The sequence below is a fragment of the Pleurodeles waltl genome, chromosome 4_1, assembly GCF_031143425.1.
Source record: "Pleurodeles waltl isolate 20211129_DDA chromosome 4_1, aPleWal1.hap1.20221129, whole genome shotgun sequence".
Taxonomy (NCBI): Eukaryota; Metazoa; Chordata; class Amphibia; order Caudata; family Salamandridae; genus Pleurodeles; species Pleurodeles waltl.
The window spans coordinates 587900602-587919952 of NC_090442.1; the positions used below are offsets into that span (position 1 = coordinate 587900602).

General features: G+C 45.1%; 1 protein-coding gene across 2 annotated transcripts in view; it reads left to right on the top strand.

The window, feature by feature from the left end:
* Positions 1-19351, top strand: part of APPL2 (adaptor protein, phosphotyrosine interacting with PH domain and leucine zipper 2) — a 512959-nt gene that overhangs the window by 478120 nt on the left and 15488 nt on the right. For both annotated transcript variants that reach the window (XM_069228970.1, XM_069228971.1), the window contains exons 18-20: positions 5106-5142; positions 5241-5384; positions 6749-6796. In XM_069228970.1, coding sequence (XP_069085071.1) covers positions 5106-5142; positions 5241-5384; positions 6749-6796 — 229 coding nt within the window. The remainder of the gene's footprint in view (positions 1-5105; positions 5143-5240; positions 5385-6748; positions 6797-19351) is intronic.

Sequence of the window (19351 nt, forward strand, 5' to 3'; positions counted from 1 at the left end):
ATGTAAAAAAAAAACGGAGTAAGAGGAATCTCGTTTCCTTTTTGTGTTGCTTAACGGGGAGGCTGAGCATGTGCCAGAGCTTCTCACTTCTTTAAGGGCTAATGTGTTACCCAATTCCACTCCAGTATTTGGAAGGAATGTCCTATTACTATGATGGGCAGATCTATATGGTCTAGTAGTACCAGGATAACTTCACCGAGTAACTTAATATCTGAATATAGATATTTATAAACCTGGTGAGTAAAGAGAAGGGAGTATTTTAACCCCCACTGTTTAGAATCTACTGCAGTTCTTATTTAAGCATTCTTAGTGTTTCATTGTTCAAACGGTGATTCGGGAAAAAATTGTGTTAATTATGGGCTGTTTTGATCACATTTCTAAGGGTGCTAATTCCTATTTGTATACAAACACATTATTATATGTAGAGTATAATTGTCTAAAATATCTGACAGAGAATTCTAGCTGCAGATCCATTACCTTTGAATTCTACCCAGGTGTCAGAATGGATCCGGAAGATTTTTGTGAGCATTGCCCTTGGTGATGTTGATCAGCTTCAAGTCCGTCGTTGGCCGCACCGGATATGATGCTGCCGGTCCTATATAGGCACCAATCAGGCATGCCAACATCAGTTCTTTCCTTTCCGCGCCAGCGAGTGTTGATCTGAAGAAAGCTACCCCTCAGGCAATTTTAGACTGGTCTTTTTTGACTTTTTGTTGAGTCTTTGTGAGAGATTACTCACCTGGTATGTCGAGGATGTCTTCTAGACGTGATTCAAGCCCTGCGGATCATGTCATTGGGTGATGTCTGTGACAGATTCGCACCTGGTGTGTCTTTGGTGTCTGAAGCGCGACCCAAACCCGAAATTGTGCCTCAAGTGCCGGGCCATGCATCCAAATGCTTTGAGGGAAGGGTCTTGAAAGGGCAAGGTACTCACTTTCGGTAATGCCTTATCTGGTAGAGACAATATCTAATTGCATATTCCTTACCTTAGAATGTCCCCCAGGCATTAGTCTGGGTCCAGAGATCCCCCAGTCTCTTCCTCGGGAAGGAGAAGTTCAAGATGCTCACATTCGCTCAGGTCTTGTAGGTCCTGGACCCAGTAGATTGTAAAGTACCATTGGACTTGCAGGATGCTTATTTTCATATCCCCATCCTGCGTGCACATAGATGTTGCTTGCGGTTCACGGTAGGCCACAAGCACTTTAATATCACTGTACTTCCCCTTTGCCCTTACCAGCACCCCTAGGGTGTTTACCAAGGTGATGGTGGTGGTCGCAGCTCATCTGCAGAGATCAGGGATTTCAGTTGCAGCACATCTACGCAGATCAGAGGTTTCAGCCTTCCCCTGTCTCGGCGACTGGCTGTTGCAGGCGAGTTCGCCAGAGGCTGTTATCTCCCACCTCCTGACTACAGCGGACCACCTGCATTCGCTGGGGTTCACTATAAACATACAGAAGTCACACCTGACTCCCTCTCAGATACTCCCTTTCATTGGAGTTTTTCTGGACGTAGTGAAGTTTCGGGTTTATCCTCCGGAGCGGTGAGTCCAGATAATTCAGGCTATGATACCAGTGTTTCAGCCTTGATCCTGGATTTCGGTGAGAATGATTCTGAGGTTGCGTGGCACATGGCCTCCTGCATCCTGCTGGTTACATATGCCAGATGGCATATACAGGCTCAGCAGTGGGACCTGAAGTTTCAGTGGGTGCAGTATCAGGGGAATCTCTCTGTAGTGACAGATGCTTCTGGGATGGGACGGCCATCTAGGAGAGGTAGAGATCAGAGACATCTGGTCTCCAGTGGAAATGGAACTTCAGATCAACATGCTGAAGCTCCGTGCTATCCAGCTGGCATTGAAAGCCTTTCTTCCCTCTATCAAGGGAAAGATGCTGCAGGTGTTCAAGGAAAACATGACATCCATGACAGCCATGTCATTCTGCAAAAAAGGGGGCTGGGGTTGTGGACCTTTTTTCAAGAGGCTCTGGGCCTCTGGATGTGACTGGAACATCAGGACATATCCCTGGTGGTTCCATTTCTGCCAGGCACTCTGAACACCACAGTGGATGACCTTAGCCAAAAATGCATGGCGAATCACAAATGGTGTCTCCATCAGAGGTGGAGCAAGGTCTCTTTCAGCAGTGGGGAGAGCCTTAGTTAGATCTGTTTGCCTCCACAAAGAATGTGCAATGTCAACAGTTTTGTACGTTGAGGTTTCCAAGTGGCAATCGCTCTGAGACGCTTTTTGTCTCGAGTGGAGTTCAGGCCTCCTGTACGCCCATCTTCTGCCCAGAGTTCTCAAGAAGATCAAGAAAGACTGGGCCCAGGTAATCCTGGTGGCTCAGGACTGGGCATGGAGAGTCGGTGTCCTGAGCTGCTGAGCAGGTCCATTGATCCTCCCATCATACTGCCCCTACGGGATGATCTGTTGCAGCAGCTGGGAGTAGGTTCTGCACCCAAAGCTGTCCACTCTCCGCCTTCTTACATGGAGATCGAGCAGCGGCAGTTGACGGCCTTTGACTTTCCATCCAAAATCTGTAACGTAATATTGGCAGTTAGGCATCCCTGCACCAAAATGGTATATGTCAGTCATTGGAAGAAATTTGTGGCATGGTGCACATACAAGTCTGTTGAGGCCCTTTCTGCCCCTCTCTTTGAAGTCCTGTTGTTCATTCTGTCCTTTGCCCGACTCTTAGGGGATATTTGTCCGCTATTTTGTGGTTGCCTGATCAACTTTCTTTGTTTAAGTTTCTATTGTCCATAGGTTCCTCACAGGTCTTACATATCTTTTTCCTCCATCCAATTCATTAAGCCCCAATGGGATCTGAATTTAATGCTGACTTTTTTGTTGTGCGCTCCTTTCGAGACTCTCCACAGTTGTCCTCTCAGGTTTCCCACATTGAAAACAGCCTTCCTTGTGGAAATTGTGCCATTGTCATCTAAACCGCCTTACCTTTCGATCTATCATGACAAAGTGGTGCTTCGAACTAGGACATATTTTCTGCCAAAAGTGGTCAGACCCTTTCATGTAGGCCAATCTGTCACCTTGCCTACTTTTTACCCTTCCCCACATCCTTCTAAGGAAGAGGAGAGTCTCCACCACCTGAACCAAAAAAGAGCATTGGTGTTCTACCTTGATCATACAAAAGAGTTCTGAGTGGATGATCAACTCTTTTAGGGTATGTGGATGCAAAGAACATTTGGGCAGTGCAGAAGCGGAACATCTCTAGATGTGTAGTACTCTTCCTTAAGATCCGCTACACACTGGCCAAAAAGCAACCCACCAAGGGTTTCCGTACTCATTGTACCTGGGCTGAAGCTGCGACCACTGCATTAGCTCGCGGAGTTCCGGTCCTGAATATCTGTTAGGCAACAACAAGGGCATCTTTGCACACATTTACTGTAGTCTGATCTGTAGGGACTGGCACTTTGCCCTTTCGGTCCTGCAGGACTTTCTAGTTTGAACTTGGTTCACAGACCCACTTCCGGGGATGGGCATCTATTCAAAGGTAAGGAATCTGCAGCTAGAAATCTCTATCTGATGGACAAGTTAATTACCTTCGGTAACCACTTATCTGGTAGAGATTATGGCCCTCATTACGACCCCGCTGTTGCGGTCTCTCCGCTGATGGGACGGCAGTGAAGAGTGCCAAATTACAAGCTCAGCGGTTTGGCTGAAGCCAAACCACCAATACTACACCTTTCCCGCTGCTTTTCCGCGGTCTACCGGGCTGGAGGTGGAGCTAACGGTCTTGCATCCTGGTGACAGGAATAGGCATTCTTGTCACCAGGATACACTTGCACACACTTCCACATACCTGCACGCATGCACTCACACACTTTTACACACAAACACCCACGCAAACGCGACAAACACACCCATTCACACTGACATACAACACAAACAACGCTGACACGCATGCATTCCCTCCCCCCTACAGGGCATACCCACAATCACGCCCCCCCTCACCTGCATGCATCCATTCACGCCCCCCTCCGCACCGCATAGACCAATTCACTTCCCCCTTTCTACACCGCACTCACTCCATCCATCCGCATTCACCAACATACACCCACCCCCCCATTCACAACACACACACCCACCCACACGCACCCCTCCTTTGTCGTACGATCATGTACCTCATCTTCCACTGCCGGCAGTGCCCTGCCATCAGGAAACAGCCACACCGTATTACGGGTTGTAATATGGCATGCAGTGTCCTTTTGGCATGGTGGTGTCAGTGGTGGAAGTGCCTCTTCCCCGCCGACCGCCAGCACAACTGCTTTTGGATTTCCGCCCGATTTTGGGTGGAAATCTGACAGCAATCGTAATGCGCCAGTCTTAAAACTGTCTTTCGGGGCCTGCAGCTTTGTAGGTCTTGTAAAAAGACCGCCAAAGTCGTAATGAAGGCCTATATCTTGCAGATTCCTTACAGATCCTCCCATCCTCTCTGCTGTGAGAACTGATTTCTAGGGGCGGGGACTCCCGTTTCAGGGCCTTAGTTTTGACACACCGGTAGTCAGTGTTCTTCATGGATTTGCGCTTCTGGTGTGGAAAGTTGGTGCATCTGGGTGTCACCTATATAAGATCTGCATCATCATTTTTGGCATGCACGTGATGCCAGTCGACACCACCTACCGGCGTGCAGGGGTAACGCTCATGAAAATCTTCCAGATGCAGTCTGACACCTGCGGAGAATTCAAAGGTAAGGAATCTGTAGTTAGATATAGTCTCTACCAGATGAAGCATTAAAACGGTAATTATTAAAGATGGGGATTCCACAACATCACGGCTCTCCTCAATGATATAGTGAAGTTGTAGGCTAGTACCTAATATTGTAATTTGATCTATGAGCTAGTATGCACTGTACTGATGATGTTTTGGTCATGATGGAAACATTTATGGGATAATCCTTATAATGTAATTGAATCAAAGTACAGGTAATTCAACCTTTGAGCTTGTTCAAACTCATTCCATTTTAAACTCTCAGCTTACCTTCAAAAGATTTTAGTGCTCTGTGCTGCTAATGCAGTTTCCGAACTACAGACAGGTAAATTATTTACCAAAAATTCAAACTACCTAATTGTTGAAAACATTATTATTACAGGCTGATAGACCCTCAGACTCAAGTTACAAGAGCATGCGTGAGTAATCTCGTTTATTTTATTGCAGTTAATATCCACACAAATGTGAATCTGATGATTTTTAAAGATAATTTTAAATGCATTTTTCATGTTTTCAGTTTGAACTTGAAAATATTACTCAGTTTACTGCCCATCAAGATAACAAAAGGTTAATTGGATTTGTGGTTCGTATTCCTGACTCATTCGAAGAGGAGAACTCTTTCAGTGCTTATATATTGGAAAGCAACACAGATGGAGAAAAGGTATCTGATTTATGTTATAGATTAATTTTCCAATTTGTCAACATTAACTTGTAATGCGTATGTATGCACTTAAAATGTAAACTGCTGGAGAGCATCCTATTCCAGATTTACTATGCTTGACATCAACATGTACATCACTCATTTGGTCATTTTTGCACAGCAGAATAGGACATTTGCCCCTATTTACCCCATACTCTGCAGCTTCTTATCAAATGGTTTCAGATCCGAGCTGAGGAAGACGAATTAGAAGGAGCAGGTATCCACTGAGAAATGTACCTCACAACAAACTATTTCCTTCAGTCTTTTACTCCTGTACCTAATAATATCTAGTTTACACCCTTCGGTTTTCCATCCTTAAGTGACACTTAATACTCTCTTTCACAGCTTTACATCTACATGCATTTCCGGAGTGGGAAATATGCCTGTTAGAGGCATGCCAATACCTGAGAACCTACCCGCGATCACCCACTTCGACATAGGGTGTCCAGAATATTACAGCCAAAAACCGGGACAATTCATAAAAATAGAATAGAATAGCTCTACAATTTTACTTCAGCCGAGTGCACAGAATGACAATGCTCAACAGCATAGAATTACTGAAGAGGCACCAAGAACATAAAATGCAGTTTTTAAAGCCAATGTAATGCCTGTTAATTAAATAGTTTTCTGATAACATCTGCTATCTATCTCTCCTTTAGAATACAAAAAATTCACCTCCTACCGTTTTCAGGCGACCCTCTCTAATACCCGGTACATGGGCTAAATATCACAAAATTTGCCGGGACAGCTGGTGAAAAACTGGGACTGTCCTGGCAAATCCGGGACGCCTGGTCACCCTACTTGGAAAGGCCCTTGTCCTTCCCTAACCATAAATGTATGCGATGAAATGATCGTATACTGGTGATGTTTCTACCTTCATAAATGCATTTTCTCATCTGTGAATTATGATGTGAAATTTATGATCACCAAAGAACACTCCTAAAACAAGTAAAAATGCTCACACATTCATCATCTCAATTCATGCAGTCAAAGTTCCATACATCCAGTTATTTCGAATGTGGGTTACTTTATCACATAATCGAAAGTGGCAACAACTAAGTTGACAGTGATGCTCGAAAAATGTTCACACAGTTTCAGTACGTGCTTCATTTATCTATAGCATTATTGTGTAAAAATAATAAATGTTTGGTATTGTTGCATCAACATGTCAAAGTTCCACTCTCCATGGAATCAAAGTTTCACTCCATATATCAGACAAAAATGTGTAATAGTTAAACGTTTGTCCCACATTCAACACCAGTATAGACATTTTGTTCTGTGTGGATTGTCCCTATTGATAATTTTTTTTTATATTACCTCTGCAGATTTGTTATGCGATCAACTTGGGAAAAGAATTAACCCAAGCTCAAAAGGTAATGTTTAACTTTTTATGTATATGTCTTCGTTTAATAAACATGGAGCCCTCAAGAGCTGTCCAGTCCCAACAGTCACAATGTTGACAGACGTAAGCGGTATACTAGCACTGGGTGAATTATTTTCTCATATCTGTTCGGGGTGCAAACCCCTGAAATTTTGCGGATCTGCTTCTGCCGGTCACAGACAGGTTTAAAAAAAAGACAGGGAGCAAGGAAGCAGCCACAAATTAATCGAAAATTGCCTACAAACAGCCCTGTTCACAGGAAGCATGTGGATCTTAGTTAGTCTCGTTTTTTCTGACCCAGGCTTTGCTTGCCAGTGAGAACCACGTGAACTGAATAAAATGCCACAAATTGATCCTTTCACTGGTTTGCCTCCAGAATGAAATTGAGTGCTTTCTGCCAATTGTAGGTTGAGACACACTTTAAAATGTGCCCAGGACATACTAAAACAGACGTTTTATCAAATTGGATTTTTTCCAAGTGGGGAGTGGCTCAAATTCAAAACAGAGGGAGGACCATTTGGTCCTGTAGAAAGATAAAGAGGTTCATGGCAGTGCAAGAAGAGATGTCAAGAATTGTGGGCAGTTTCATGTGACACTGCAATTTATTATACTAGGGGTGTTACAACTTAAAGACGTAGCAATACGAAGACATAACCTGACCCTCTGTACACTAACATGCACTGTATCAAAATGGGAATTCATAAGAGACTGCGCGAACGCAATGAGAACTACTATGGCAAGGTGGCAAACCAGATTTGGGAACCATGGGAAGAACATTTTGGACTTAAAGACGTGAGCAGAAATCAGGCATATTAGGGCATTATGCCTTCCGGACTGAGTGAATACCACTTGCAGCGAGTTACAGTAGTTGTAAAGCCCACTGTGAATGAATCGTTGGGTGGGCTGGGAGGCATCAGATTATGCTAATGCACACAATATATTGTACTTCCAGTGCTACTGGAAATATCTGTGGCTGTAACTTTCTTAAAAAAACATTTAAAAAAAACAAAACAAAAAAACAGATGGTTTATGTGTATAGTTTGATACGTAAGTGTCTAGAAAAATGGATGGAATTTACCCGTTTTTCATTTTGGCTAATTCTTTTGCCTACTAGTAGTTGTTTCCAGTTAAACCATGGACTCATGTCTTAACGCCATACACACACTTGTATGGCGGGGTAGACATATTCTGCATGAGAGAACAAGGATTTTAAATGGTTGGCTCATGTGTCACACCCGTATGGGAAGCCGTTCATGTCAAAATTATAGCTCCCCATATTGGACACCTCCTGAAATGCATAGTGTGCTGCAAAATGGATATGACACACACCAGAAAGAATGTACCATGTGTCAAAATAATTATGATACCTTTCAGATTGAATCTGAATTGAACCAAACAAATATGAAACCTGGCAGAATGAATGTGCTACTTAGTGATTAATATGAATAACACACACACCAAATTGAATAAGAAATATATTGAAATATATATAAATCATACTGAAATTAATATGGCCCTCACTGTAAACAATAAAGAGATCACTGAAACAAATACAATATTCACCTAAAAGAATAGGGCATTTCTTGAAATGATTGACTTATGCCAAGAGAAATATGACATACCTTGAAATTAATATGGCAGATTGAAAATAATATAAAGTATTGAAATTAATATATTATATTTTGAAAAGAAAACAATGCACATTGAAACTAATACAATGTAAATTGAAATGAACATTAAACATGTTGCAATGAATTTGAATTGTGTTGAAATCAATATTACCGACATGGCAATGAATATGAGACACACAGAAATGAATAGATAATTGAAAATGAATATGGCTTGTGTTGAAATTAATGCAATTCCATCGAATTGAAGTTGACATGCCTTCAAATGAGTATGACCACAGCTAAAAATTCACCTGAGATTTATTAAAATGAATATGGCACGCCTTGAAATTAATAGGACACATATTCAAATTAATATGATATATGTTAAAATTGATAAGTTGCATCTTAAAATTAATATGACAAGTGTTAATATGAATATGACATCCATTGAAATAAACTTAACATTGATTGAAAAGAATATAACACATGTTAAAATGAATATGACATGAGTTGAAATGAATATGACCTTCATTGAAATGAGTTTGACATGTTTTAAAATTAATATGAGTAATGTTAAAATGCTCATGACATTTATCACAATGAATATGGCTTGCATTGAAAGTGATATGATATACATTGACATGATTATGATATATGTTGGAAGGGATATGATTCATGTTAAAATTAAGATGTGTTGATATGAATGAAGCATCCATTGGAAGAAATATGACACATGCTAAGACGAATATGACATGCATTGAAACAAATATGAGCTCCACCGAAATTAATTCAACATGTCTTAAACTGAATATGTCCAATGCTGAAATTAAAATGAAACTTGTCAAAATGAATATGTTGTGCTTTGAAATTGATATTATACAAAGCAAAATAAATACTGCATATATTGAGATTAATATGACCTATGTTGAAATGGATATGACCCGTGTTAAAATTATTATGACAGGTGTTAAGGTGAAAATGACATCGACTGAAATGAATAACATTCATAGCAAGGAATATGACACATGTTAAGATGAATAGGAGCCACTGTGGAATGAATATGACACCTGGTGAAATTAATGTGGCCCACATCAAAAGTAATATGACATTCTGTATTATGAATGTCACCCTTTTTTAAATGAAAATGAAACTGTGAGATAAATGTAACATGCTTTGAAATGAATTAGGCAAATATTGAAATGAACACAAGCCATGTTTAAATGAATATGACTGCTGTTTAAATGAATATGGCTTGCTCTGAACTTATGTTGGTTTGCTTTAAAATTAATATTACACATTGAAATCAATGTTACATATCTTCAAAGGGTCGCATTACGAGTTTGGCGGTTTGTGCACCACTATGGCGGCGGTGTGACCGACATCTGCTTGGCAGTCAGACCACAGTATTATGATACTGGCAGTCCCATCGGGACAGACTGCCGCAGTCCTGCCAGCACCACCAGGCAGCGCAGACCACCGCGGCGGTGTGGCAGGCCAAAAATGCAGACGGAGCCAGTGTTTCGGATGGAAACATTATGATGTTGCCTACCACCAGCATGACCGTGGCAGTCCAACCACCACACCCCAGCAGGTGGAAACGGCAAGCATAAAGGAAGCAACTCACCTGCAGGCAGTGTTACATGACCTGAGCCGCCATGGAGCCCATCACACACACGTCCTGCCGCAGGTGCTGCTCATCGATGGACCCACACAGCACCCACATTGCAACACAATGGAAGGTCAATGGGATGCACAATAAGTTGGGAAACAAATATCTAAAGCTCACAATGCAAACAATACCTGCATAATAGTGATGACGACATCAGGAGCATTCATGGACACATTTCACTTTGCACATGCCCCTAAAACAGCATTTGCATAGGAACTGACCCTTCATGTATCTCAGGGACAAACAATATTTGAGCCAAGTGATATGCCTAGCTGCCAAATGTGTAAGCGCAAGTCAAGAAAGCACATACAACGGCAACAGCATGGTCCAGACATCTAGATGATGTAGCTGTAAGGCACACACATCAAAGTGGACACACGGTCAGTCAAATCCAAAGAAAGCTACCACAATGTAACACCCTCCATGTGTGGACAAACAAAACTCTAGCTCCCGCACATGAGACGAAAGTACAGTCTATATCAAGGGACAAATCTACACCATACATGCTGACATTGGCCAACAGAAGATTAAATACTTACCCTAGCAAGCATAACACAATGCAATGACACCCCAATTGGATCAACACCCACTTATCCATACAGTGAACATCTACCCTTGTTTTGGGTGACCAACACTTCCCACAAAGTCATATATTGAAAAACAACAGGAAATGTGGTGGATGTGTCTGTGAGTGTTGTGGTGCTGTCTGGGAGTATGGTGACTGAGGTGTGTGGGGCTGTGGGTTGTGAGCTGTTGTAGGAGACTGGACTGGCTTGTAGTGGGTACATTAGGTACTTACACCTTATACCAGATCCAGTTATCCCTTATTAGTGAAATGTAGTAGTGTTCTAGCAGCTTAGGCTGTCTAGCGGTAGCTGTAGCAGAGCAGCCTAGGCTGAACTAGGAGACATGCAAAGATCCTGAAATACCACCTATAGTTACACAGTACTTATACACAATAAAAGACAAACTCAGTGTCACCAAAAATAAAGGTACTTTATTTTAGTGACACAAGGCCAAAATTATCTTAGAGGCAATACTCCTTCTGGAGGTAAGTATTATACACAATACATACACTAGACACCAAAATCAGGTAAGTTAATAGTCATAGGATAGTGCAAACAATAGATAATACCATAGAATGCAATAGGAAGAAATAGGCCTTGTGGCAACTCAAACCATATACTAAGAAAGTGGAATGCGAATCACGAATTCCCCCGTAGGCAAGTGTAGTATGTAGAGAGGTGCTGGGAGTGTAAGAAAACCACAAAGGTTTGAAAAATTCCCCACCCCAGAGCCCAGGAAAGTAGGAATAAAGTACTGCAAGCTTCCTCAGGACACACTAAAAGGCATTATAGAGTTATTGCAAGAACCAAGCAAGACTGCAAGCCACAAATGGTGGATTCCTGGACCTGAAGACCTGTAAAGAGAGGAGACTAAGTCCAGAAGTCACAGAAGATTCCAGAAAGGACAAGAGCCCCTGCCAGCCTAGAAGATGGTGCAAAAGAGGATTCTCCTGTTGGAAGAAGTCTGCAGAAGAGCACCAAAAAAGATGGCTGTGGGTTCCTGCATGATGCAAAGGATGTGCCGCGTGGAGATGTTGGATGCAGGCGAGTTGTTGCGGATTGTGTAAAAATGGCGCTGCCTGGACCCAGGAAGGACCTGAGAGCCTCAACTCGGACTGAGAGGGGGCTCCCAACACTGGAGGGAACACACAGATGACCAGGCAGCACCCACAGAGGTCCCAGGACACCGGCACAAAGAAGATGCAAATTCCGGTTGCTGCAGCACTACAAAAGAAGGTCCCACACTGCCGGAGAACAACTCAGCAAGTTGAGCATCGCAGGATAGAGTGCTGGGGACCTGGGCCAGGCTGTGCATGAAGGATTCTTGCAAATAGTGCACAGAGGCCTCAGGAGGTGAAGATGACATGGTGCACAGGGGTACTGTTGCAAACGGGGAAGGCAAGCTCTTGCCTCCTCCAAATTTGGACAGCTGGACCTTAGGACAGTCTGTGTCGAAGGGGTCCACCACCTATGTTCCAAGGAGCATGCTCGTTATCAGGAGAGTCCCAGAGAACTGATTGTCGTCTTAGAAGGTGCCTGCTGGAGCAGGGAAGTGACTCTGTCACTCCAAGGGAGATTTCTTCGGTCCTTCTGGTGCAGGGTGAAGACAGGGAGTCCCCAGAGTGTGCACACCATGGAAACTGTTGCAGTTGTTGGCTGGAGCTGAAGTTGCAGAGTCGCAGTAGCCTTTCTGGATAATTTGTTGCAGTTACAGCGGTTCCTGGAGAAGTCTGCGGTTGATCCGAGAATAGAGGATGAAGCAGGAGTTGCAGAGGATTCCTGGTGGAAACTTGCAAGCCAAATCTGAAGATGAACCCACAGGAGAGACCCTAAATAGCCCTGAGAGGAGAATTGACTACCTACCCAGGTATGCACCTATCAGGAGGGGTCTCAGACATCAACTGTTGGCACAGGACACTCAGAGATCTCCAAAGTGTCCCCACACCTTGGAAAACAAGGTGGCTAACGCCAGGGACACAATGCAGGAGCTCTGGGCACCACCCCTGGAGTGGTGATGGACAGGGGAGTGGTCACTCTCCTTCCCTTTGTCCAGTTGTGCCCCAGAGCAGGGACAGGGGGTCCCTGAACTGGTGTAGACTGGCTTATGCAAGGAGGGCACCATCTGTGCCCTATAAAGCATTAACACCATCCTCCCAAAGGAAATGCTTTGTTCTGCCTTCCTGGGACTGGGCTTCTCAGACCCCAGGAGGGCAGAACCCTGTCTGTGAGGTGGCAGCAGGTGTAGCTGCAGTGCAAGCCTCAGAGAGCTGGTTTGGCAGTATTCGGGGTCCATGGTGGAGCCCACAGGATGCATGGGATTGGACCCCCAATACCAGATTTGGAATGGGGGGGGACAATTCCATGTTCCTAGACACCTTACATGGCCATATTTGGAGGTACCATTGTGAAGCTACATATAGGTATTGACCTATATGTAGTGCATGTGTGTAATGGTGTCCCCGCACTCACGAAGTCCAGGAATTTGGCCCTGGATTGCGTGGGGGCACCTTTGCTAGTGCAAGGGTGCCATCACACTTAGTAACTTTGCACCTAGTCTTCAGTAAATGAAGGGTAGACATGCAGGTGACTTATAAGTTACTTAAGTGCAGTGAAAATGGCTGTGAAATAGTGTGTGCACTATTTCACTCAGGCTGAAGTGGCAGTCCTGTGAAAGGGTTTGTCTGAGCTCCTTATGGGTGGTAGAAGAAATGTTGCTGCCCATTAGGATCTCCTAGAACCCCAATGCCCTGGGTACCTCGGTACCATATACTAGGGACTTATAAGGGGGGGTCCAGTGTGCCAATTGGAATTGGCGTATGAAGTCACTTAACTATAGTGACTAATTGGAAGCAGAGAGAGCATAAGCACTGAAGTTCTGGTTACCAGAACTTCAGTGACACAGTTAAGCATTACTGACAACACACACAGTAGGCCACAAACTATGAGAACTGGGGTCCTGGCTAGCAGGATCCCATTGAGACAGTAAAAATACACTGACATACACTCACAAACAAGCCAAAAGTGGGTGTAACCATGCTAGAAAGAGGCTACTTTCTCACAGGTGTTGTCTGGGTGTATGGTGGGTGTGATGGATGTGTCACTGGGTGTTGTGGTGGTGTTTGTGGGAATGGTGGATGTGGTGGGTGGCTCGGTGGGAGTGTCTGTTGAAATGGTGGCTGATGTGGTGTCTGTGGGTGAATGTTGAGTGCCTGCATGCCAGTATGCCTGGTAGAGTTTGTGTTGCTGTGTGCTTCTTGTGTGTTTTGAGGTTGGTGCATGCGTATGTGTCTGTGTGCTTAGGACAAATAGGGAAATAGTGAATTTGGATATGGTAGAGAGGTGGTGGGAGGGAGGATTGGGAATGGATTGCTGTCATCATTGAGGAGGCCAGAGCCTGAAAAGATATCTGTAGGCCAGACACCATCGAAATCATGAACACCATGCACTCCGGCTCTCCATATGACCCCTGCACTCACCACATCCACATCCTCAACAAAGAAAGCTCCGTCATCGCACCCCAACTACAGAAGATCATCAACAGGTTCTTTGAGTCTGCCACCTTCCCGGAGAGCTAGAAACACGCCGTGATCAATGCCCTCCTCAAAAAATCCAAGGCAGACCGAAAGGACCTCAAGAACTTCCAGCCTATCTCCATGCTCCCCTTCCCGGCAAAATTCATCGAGATGGCTGTCAACAGACAACTAACCCACTTCCTTGAGGAAAACTGCACCCTGGACCCTTCCCAATCGGGATTCCGCAGCAACCACAGTACCGAAATCGCCCTCATCGCCGCCACCGATGACATCAGAACCATACTGGACAACGGTGAAACCGCGGCCCTCATCCTCCTGGACCTCTCGGCCCCGTTCGACAACGTCTGCCACCACACCCTACACTCACGCCTCAGCAATGTAGGAATCCGTGACAGAGCCCTGGACTGGGTCACCTCCTTTTTCACCGGCAGAACCCAGAGAGTCTGCCTCCCCCCATTCCACTCGGATGGCACCAAAATCATCTACGCCGTACCCCAGGGTTCGTCCCTCAGCCTAACCCTCTTCAACGTCTACATGACCCTGCTTGTGAACATCACCCGAACCCACAACCTCAACATCATCTCATACGCTGATGACACCCAGCTGATCCTATCCCTCACCAAGGAATGAAGGCCATTGCCGAATGGATGAAGAGCAGCAGCCTGAAACTCAATTCCGACAAGACGGAAGTCCTCATCTTCGGCACCACCCCCTCCGCATGGAATGACTCCTGGTGGCCTGCCACTCTCGGAGCTGCTCCGACTCCCACCGACCACGCACGCAACCTAAGATTCATCTTGGACTCACCATTATCCATGACCCAGCAAGTCAATGCCATCTCCTGCTTCAACACCCTCAGCATGCTCCGAAAGATCCACCCAAGCCCTCGTAAGCAGCAAACTGGACTACAGCAATGCCCTCTACGCAGGAACCATGGCTAAACTCCAGAAGAGGCTGCAACGCATCCAGAACGCCTCTGCACGCCTCATCTTGGACACCCCCCGCCAATGCCACATCACAGACCACCTGAGAAACCTGCACTGGCTCCCAGTTAACAAAAGAATCACCTTCAATATCGTCACCCACGCTCACAAAGCACTGTACAACACCAGGCCAGAATACCTCAACAGACGGCTCTCCTTCTATACCCCAACCCGGCATCTCCGCTCCGCCGTCCTTGCCTTTGCAACCGTCCCACGCATCTGCAGAACTGCAACAATCAGTAGATCATTCTCGCACCTCGCCACCAAAACGTGGAACACTCTTCCCACCCACCTGCGCCAGACCAAATACCTCTTTACCTTCAGGAAACTTCTCAAGACCTGGCTCTTCGAGCAGTAGGAACACCTCCTCTTCCTCCCCCCCTCCTCAGCGCCTTGAGACCTACACGGGTGAGTAGTGTGCTTTACAAATTCCTGATTGATTGACATGTCACTATGAATGTCTTCCAGGAAAGCATTTGTCTGAAGTTGGCTTACCAACCCCTGGATGGCATTCACAATGCCAGTCTGCCCTACAGAAGGCTATTGACCTCCTGATACTCCTCTCACTCAGGAGGTGAATAGCCTTCTCACTCAGGGCAGCAGGAGTAACAGGGGCTGGTACTGAGGTACCTAGGGCAAAGGAGATGCCCACCCTCTTAGGTGAGTGGGCATGGCCAGCTGGGTGGGGAGCAAAGAGGAAGGGTGGTGCTAGTACTGGGGGTGGTGGACAAGGATGGTACAGGAGCATTTCCTGTTGGGTCCCCCACCACTAGGGAGTGGCTACTGGAGGTAGAATCTAAAGATGGCGAGGTTGATCCTGTATCCTCGGTGGCACTCCCCTCACCTTCCGGGCCACTGGGTCCCTCCGTGTCGGTGGTGTCATGACTGGAGGAACCGTGGCCAGATGCTTCGCCACTTGGTTTCACCCTGTCTCCTTCACTTGCCTGGGATGATGCTCCAAATACAAAGGGGAAAAGGGTCTCCACATGTTCCTGATCACACCTGAACAAAAGCTGTGATTTACAAACAGTACCATGATGTCAAGTAGGCCCCAGCAACAAACTACTTAAAGGTGGCTCCTACGTGAATCATACATATGCATGTATGTCATATGAACAGTCAACAGTTGCCCACAGGAAAATCAGGTCTCAGATTTCTAATTGCATGGGTGAAGTTGTGCAATCATAATAACCATTGAACAAGTAGAACACCATATCACCTTCAATGCTTTGCCTCATGGAGCATACCTATTACCTTTTGTCATACAATAGTAGGCCAATGGCAAGTTCATTCCAACAGATCCCACGCAAGGTCATGCAGACATCTATTTGTCACATACGCAATAACACAACAATAAGAAATGATGCTTCAAATCCTGCCATGTTGCTGACAGCAGTACAGTATCCAGAAGAAGGTGACATGGCAATACTCACATCACACTGGAAACATGTCAACAATGCACACTTCTGCATGTGTAAATTGTCCTAATTGAGTAATGGAGGTAGTACTAATGTTGCTCAGATATACTACATATTTGGCATGGAAATGTACACTGTAATCAAAATGTGCAAGTTGACAGGGAGATATGTTGCTAAAATACATAACACAATGAAACAGCTAGCCCCTGGAAAATCACCACTACTATATGGCACCCCTTACAATGACAAACTGATTGCATCAGTAGAAGCCATTAGTTCTTTGTATATTTGAGCGGCCCAGGGATTTACAAGCACTTGTAGAAGGCCCTGGACATGTTGCCCAATGGGAAGCTATATCACTGTCTCCATTTTGGTCATGTAAACCCAGATGTCTGTGGATGAATGGTTCTATCCAACCACATGTGATTCCAACAAAACTACAAGTCACTCAATGATGTGTGCCACTTGTTGCCACATCAATGGCATGACAATGGACATTGTGTGTAAAAACTCTAGTCCTACATGTCATACCTCTCATTGCTGCTGAAGTTGTATGTGCCAAATGACATGCAATGATGGGTGAGAGTATGTGTGAGCCAACAATCAATGGTGACACACTCCTGTCTGTGGCACCACCTGAAATGTAGCCTCACTGCATATGTCCAATTCCAAAGACAGGTTGGCATGCAACTATATGTGAGGGAATACAGAAATCTTCCTGTGAACACAGGTAGACGAAGCATGAAACAGCAGTGTACACATTTTGTTAAAAGGGAATGGGATACATGCTAACATGTCAGCACAAGGAATTTTGGCAACAGTGAAAGGCCATAAATCATGTCAATGGACGTTCCCCACTTACCTTATTCTCTGTCACATGTGTGATGCCACCTTCACATGTCACACAGTCGTGAGGCACCAGCACTCATCACACACTGAAAACAAGTGGCCCCTTGGGAGCAGATATCAATTTACTCATTTGACCAGACACATGGATGAGGACAGTGACCCATCACTTCTTTTTCTTTGGACTGTAACACTGAGGAGTAGTAGTCTATAGCGTAGAATTTAGACCAACTACAACAACAAACCTTCCTTGATTGATCACTGTACAAAGCAATGTGTTGTCCCTGGAGAGCAATTGTTTTGTGGATTGTACTCAGTTGTGTCCTAGGTCCCTTGGCTACTAGGCAAGGCACATCAATATGCACCAAATTACTTATCTACACAAACAGTTACTCATCTTGTGTGTCACAAATGGTCCATCCCCAGTCATCAGGAGTAGATGTCAGAACTTAACACATTAACTTGCCTGTGTGACAGGCAGTAATATGTCCTGTACTCATTGTGGCTGTTGTGCTCCCTGCAAATGCCCATCAAGGTCCGGGTATGCTACTGCCAGAATGCGGGCCCATAGGGGAGTCATGCTTCGAGCTGTGCCAGCCCACGTTGGGAGGACAGCCCTATCTTTATCTCTGAGATATTCTGGCCCAGCACCTCAGGTCCTTCCACCTCTTGCAACAGTGGGCACTTTGCCGGCTATGGACCCTCAGGGTCTGCACCTCCTGGGCGATGGCTCTCCAAATCTCCTTATTTTGATGGGTGTTTACCTATATCGACGCAAGAGACAAATCAAGCGATTACAAACACAAGTGTTTGCTCAAATGGTTGCGTCACACACGTCAGAAACACCAAGCATAAAATGGGCAATTTGTCAACACACCACAAGTGTGAAGCACATCCCAATAAGTACAGGGACATGAGTACACACTTTTGGATTCATCTGCAGACTAACCCACTACCCGGCTCAAGGTCTACAATGACTAAGCAAGCCTAATGACATCAGGTATTTGATGCTCCAGCAACATGTACTGTGATGTGAGCAACAATGAAACACCACACATCAATGGGGTTTCTGAAGGGTAAACTCGTTAGGCCTGACTGGACAAACACATTTACACTCTGCAACTCTGATTCAATGCATACAGTCCCTACAGGCAACTATCAGAGTACAGACTTCACCCTCACACTTGAGTGACAATGAAAGGGCTGGTATGGTGGGCACCGAAAGTATCTTCCCAGTGCCTGTGTGGACATGTGGCCTACCAAATGCAGACTCATGTCACTTCAGAGTAGTTTTCGGTGGTATGTATCTGTGCCACAAAACGCTCCTTTAAATGTATGTTTCTAACCTACAAAGAGAAGAACTCAGCAAGTAGAGCGTCACAGGATGGAGTGCTGGGGACCTAGGCCATGCTGTGCATGAAGGAATTTTGCAAATAGTGCACAGAGGCCTCAGGAGGTGAAGAAGATGCAGTACACAGTGGTACCGTCGCTCTCAGGGAAGGTAAGGTCCTACCTCCTCCAAATTGCGTCAACAGGACCTCAGGACAGCCTATGCCAATGGGGTCCACCCTCTGTGTTCTTAGGAGCACGCTCGTCGCTGTGAGAGGAGTCCAAGGGTACCAGTTGTTTTTTTGGAAGGTGCCTGCATGAGCAGGGGAGTGACTCTATCATCCCACGGGGGATTTCTTCAGTCTTTCTGGTGCAGAATGAAGACAGGAAGTGCCCAGAGCGTGCACACTGTGGAAACTGTTGCAGTTGCTGGCTGGAGTGGAAGTTGCAAAGAAGAGTATCCCTTATGGATACTTTGTTGCTGTTACAGCGGTTCCTGGAGCAGGCAGCAGTTGATCTGAGGTCAGAGGGTGAAGTAGTAGTTGCAGAGGATTGCTGAAGAAAACTTGCAAGCAGAATCTGAAGAGAACCCA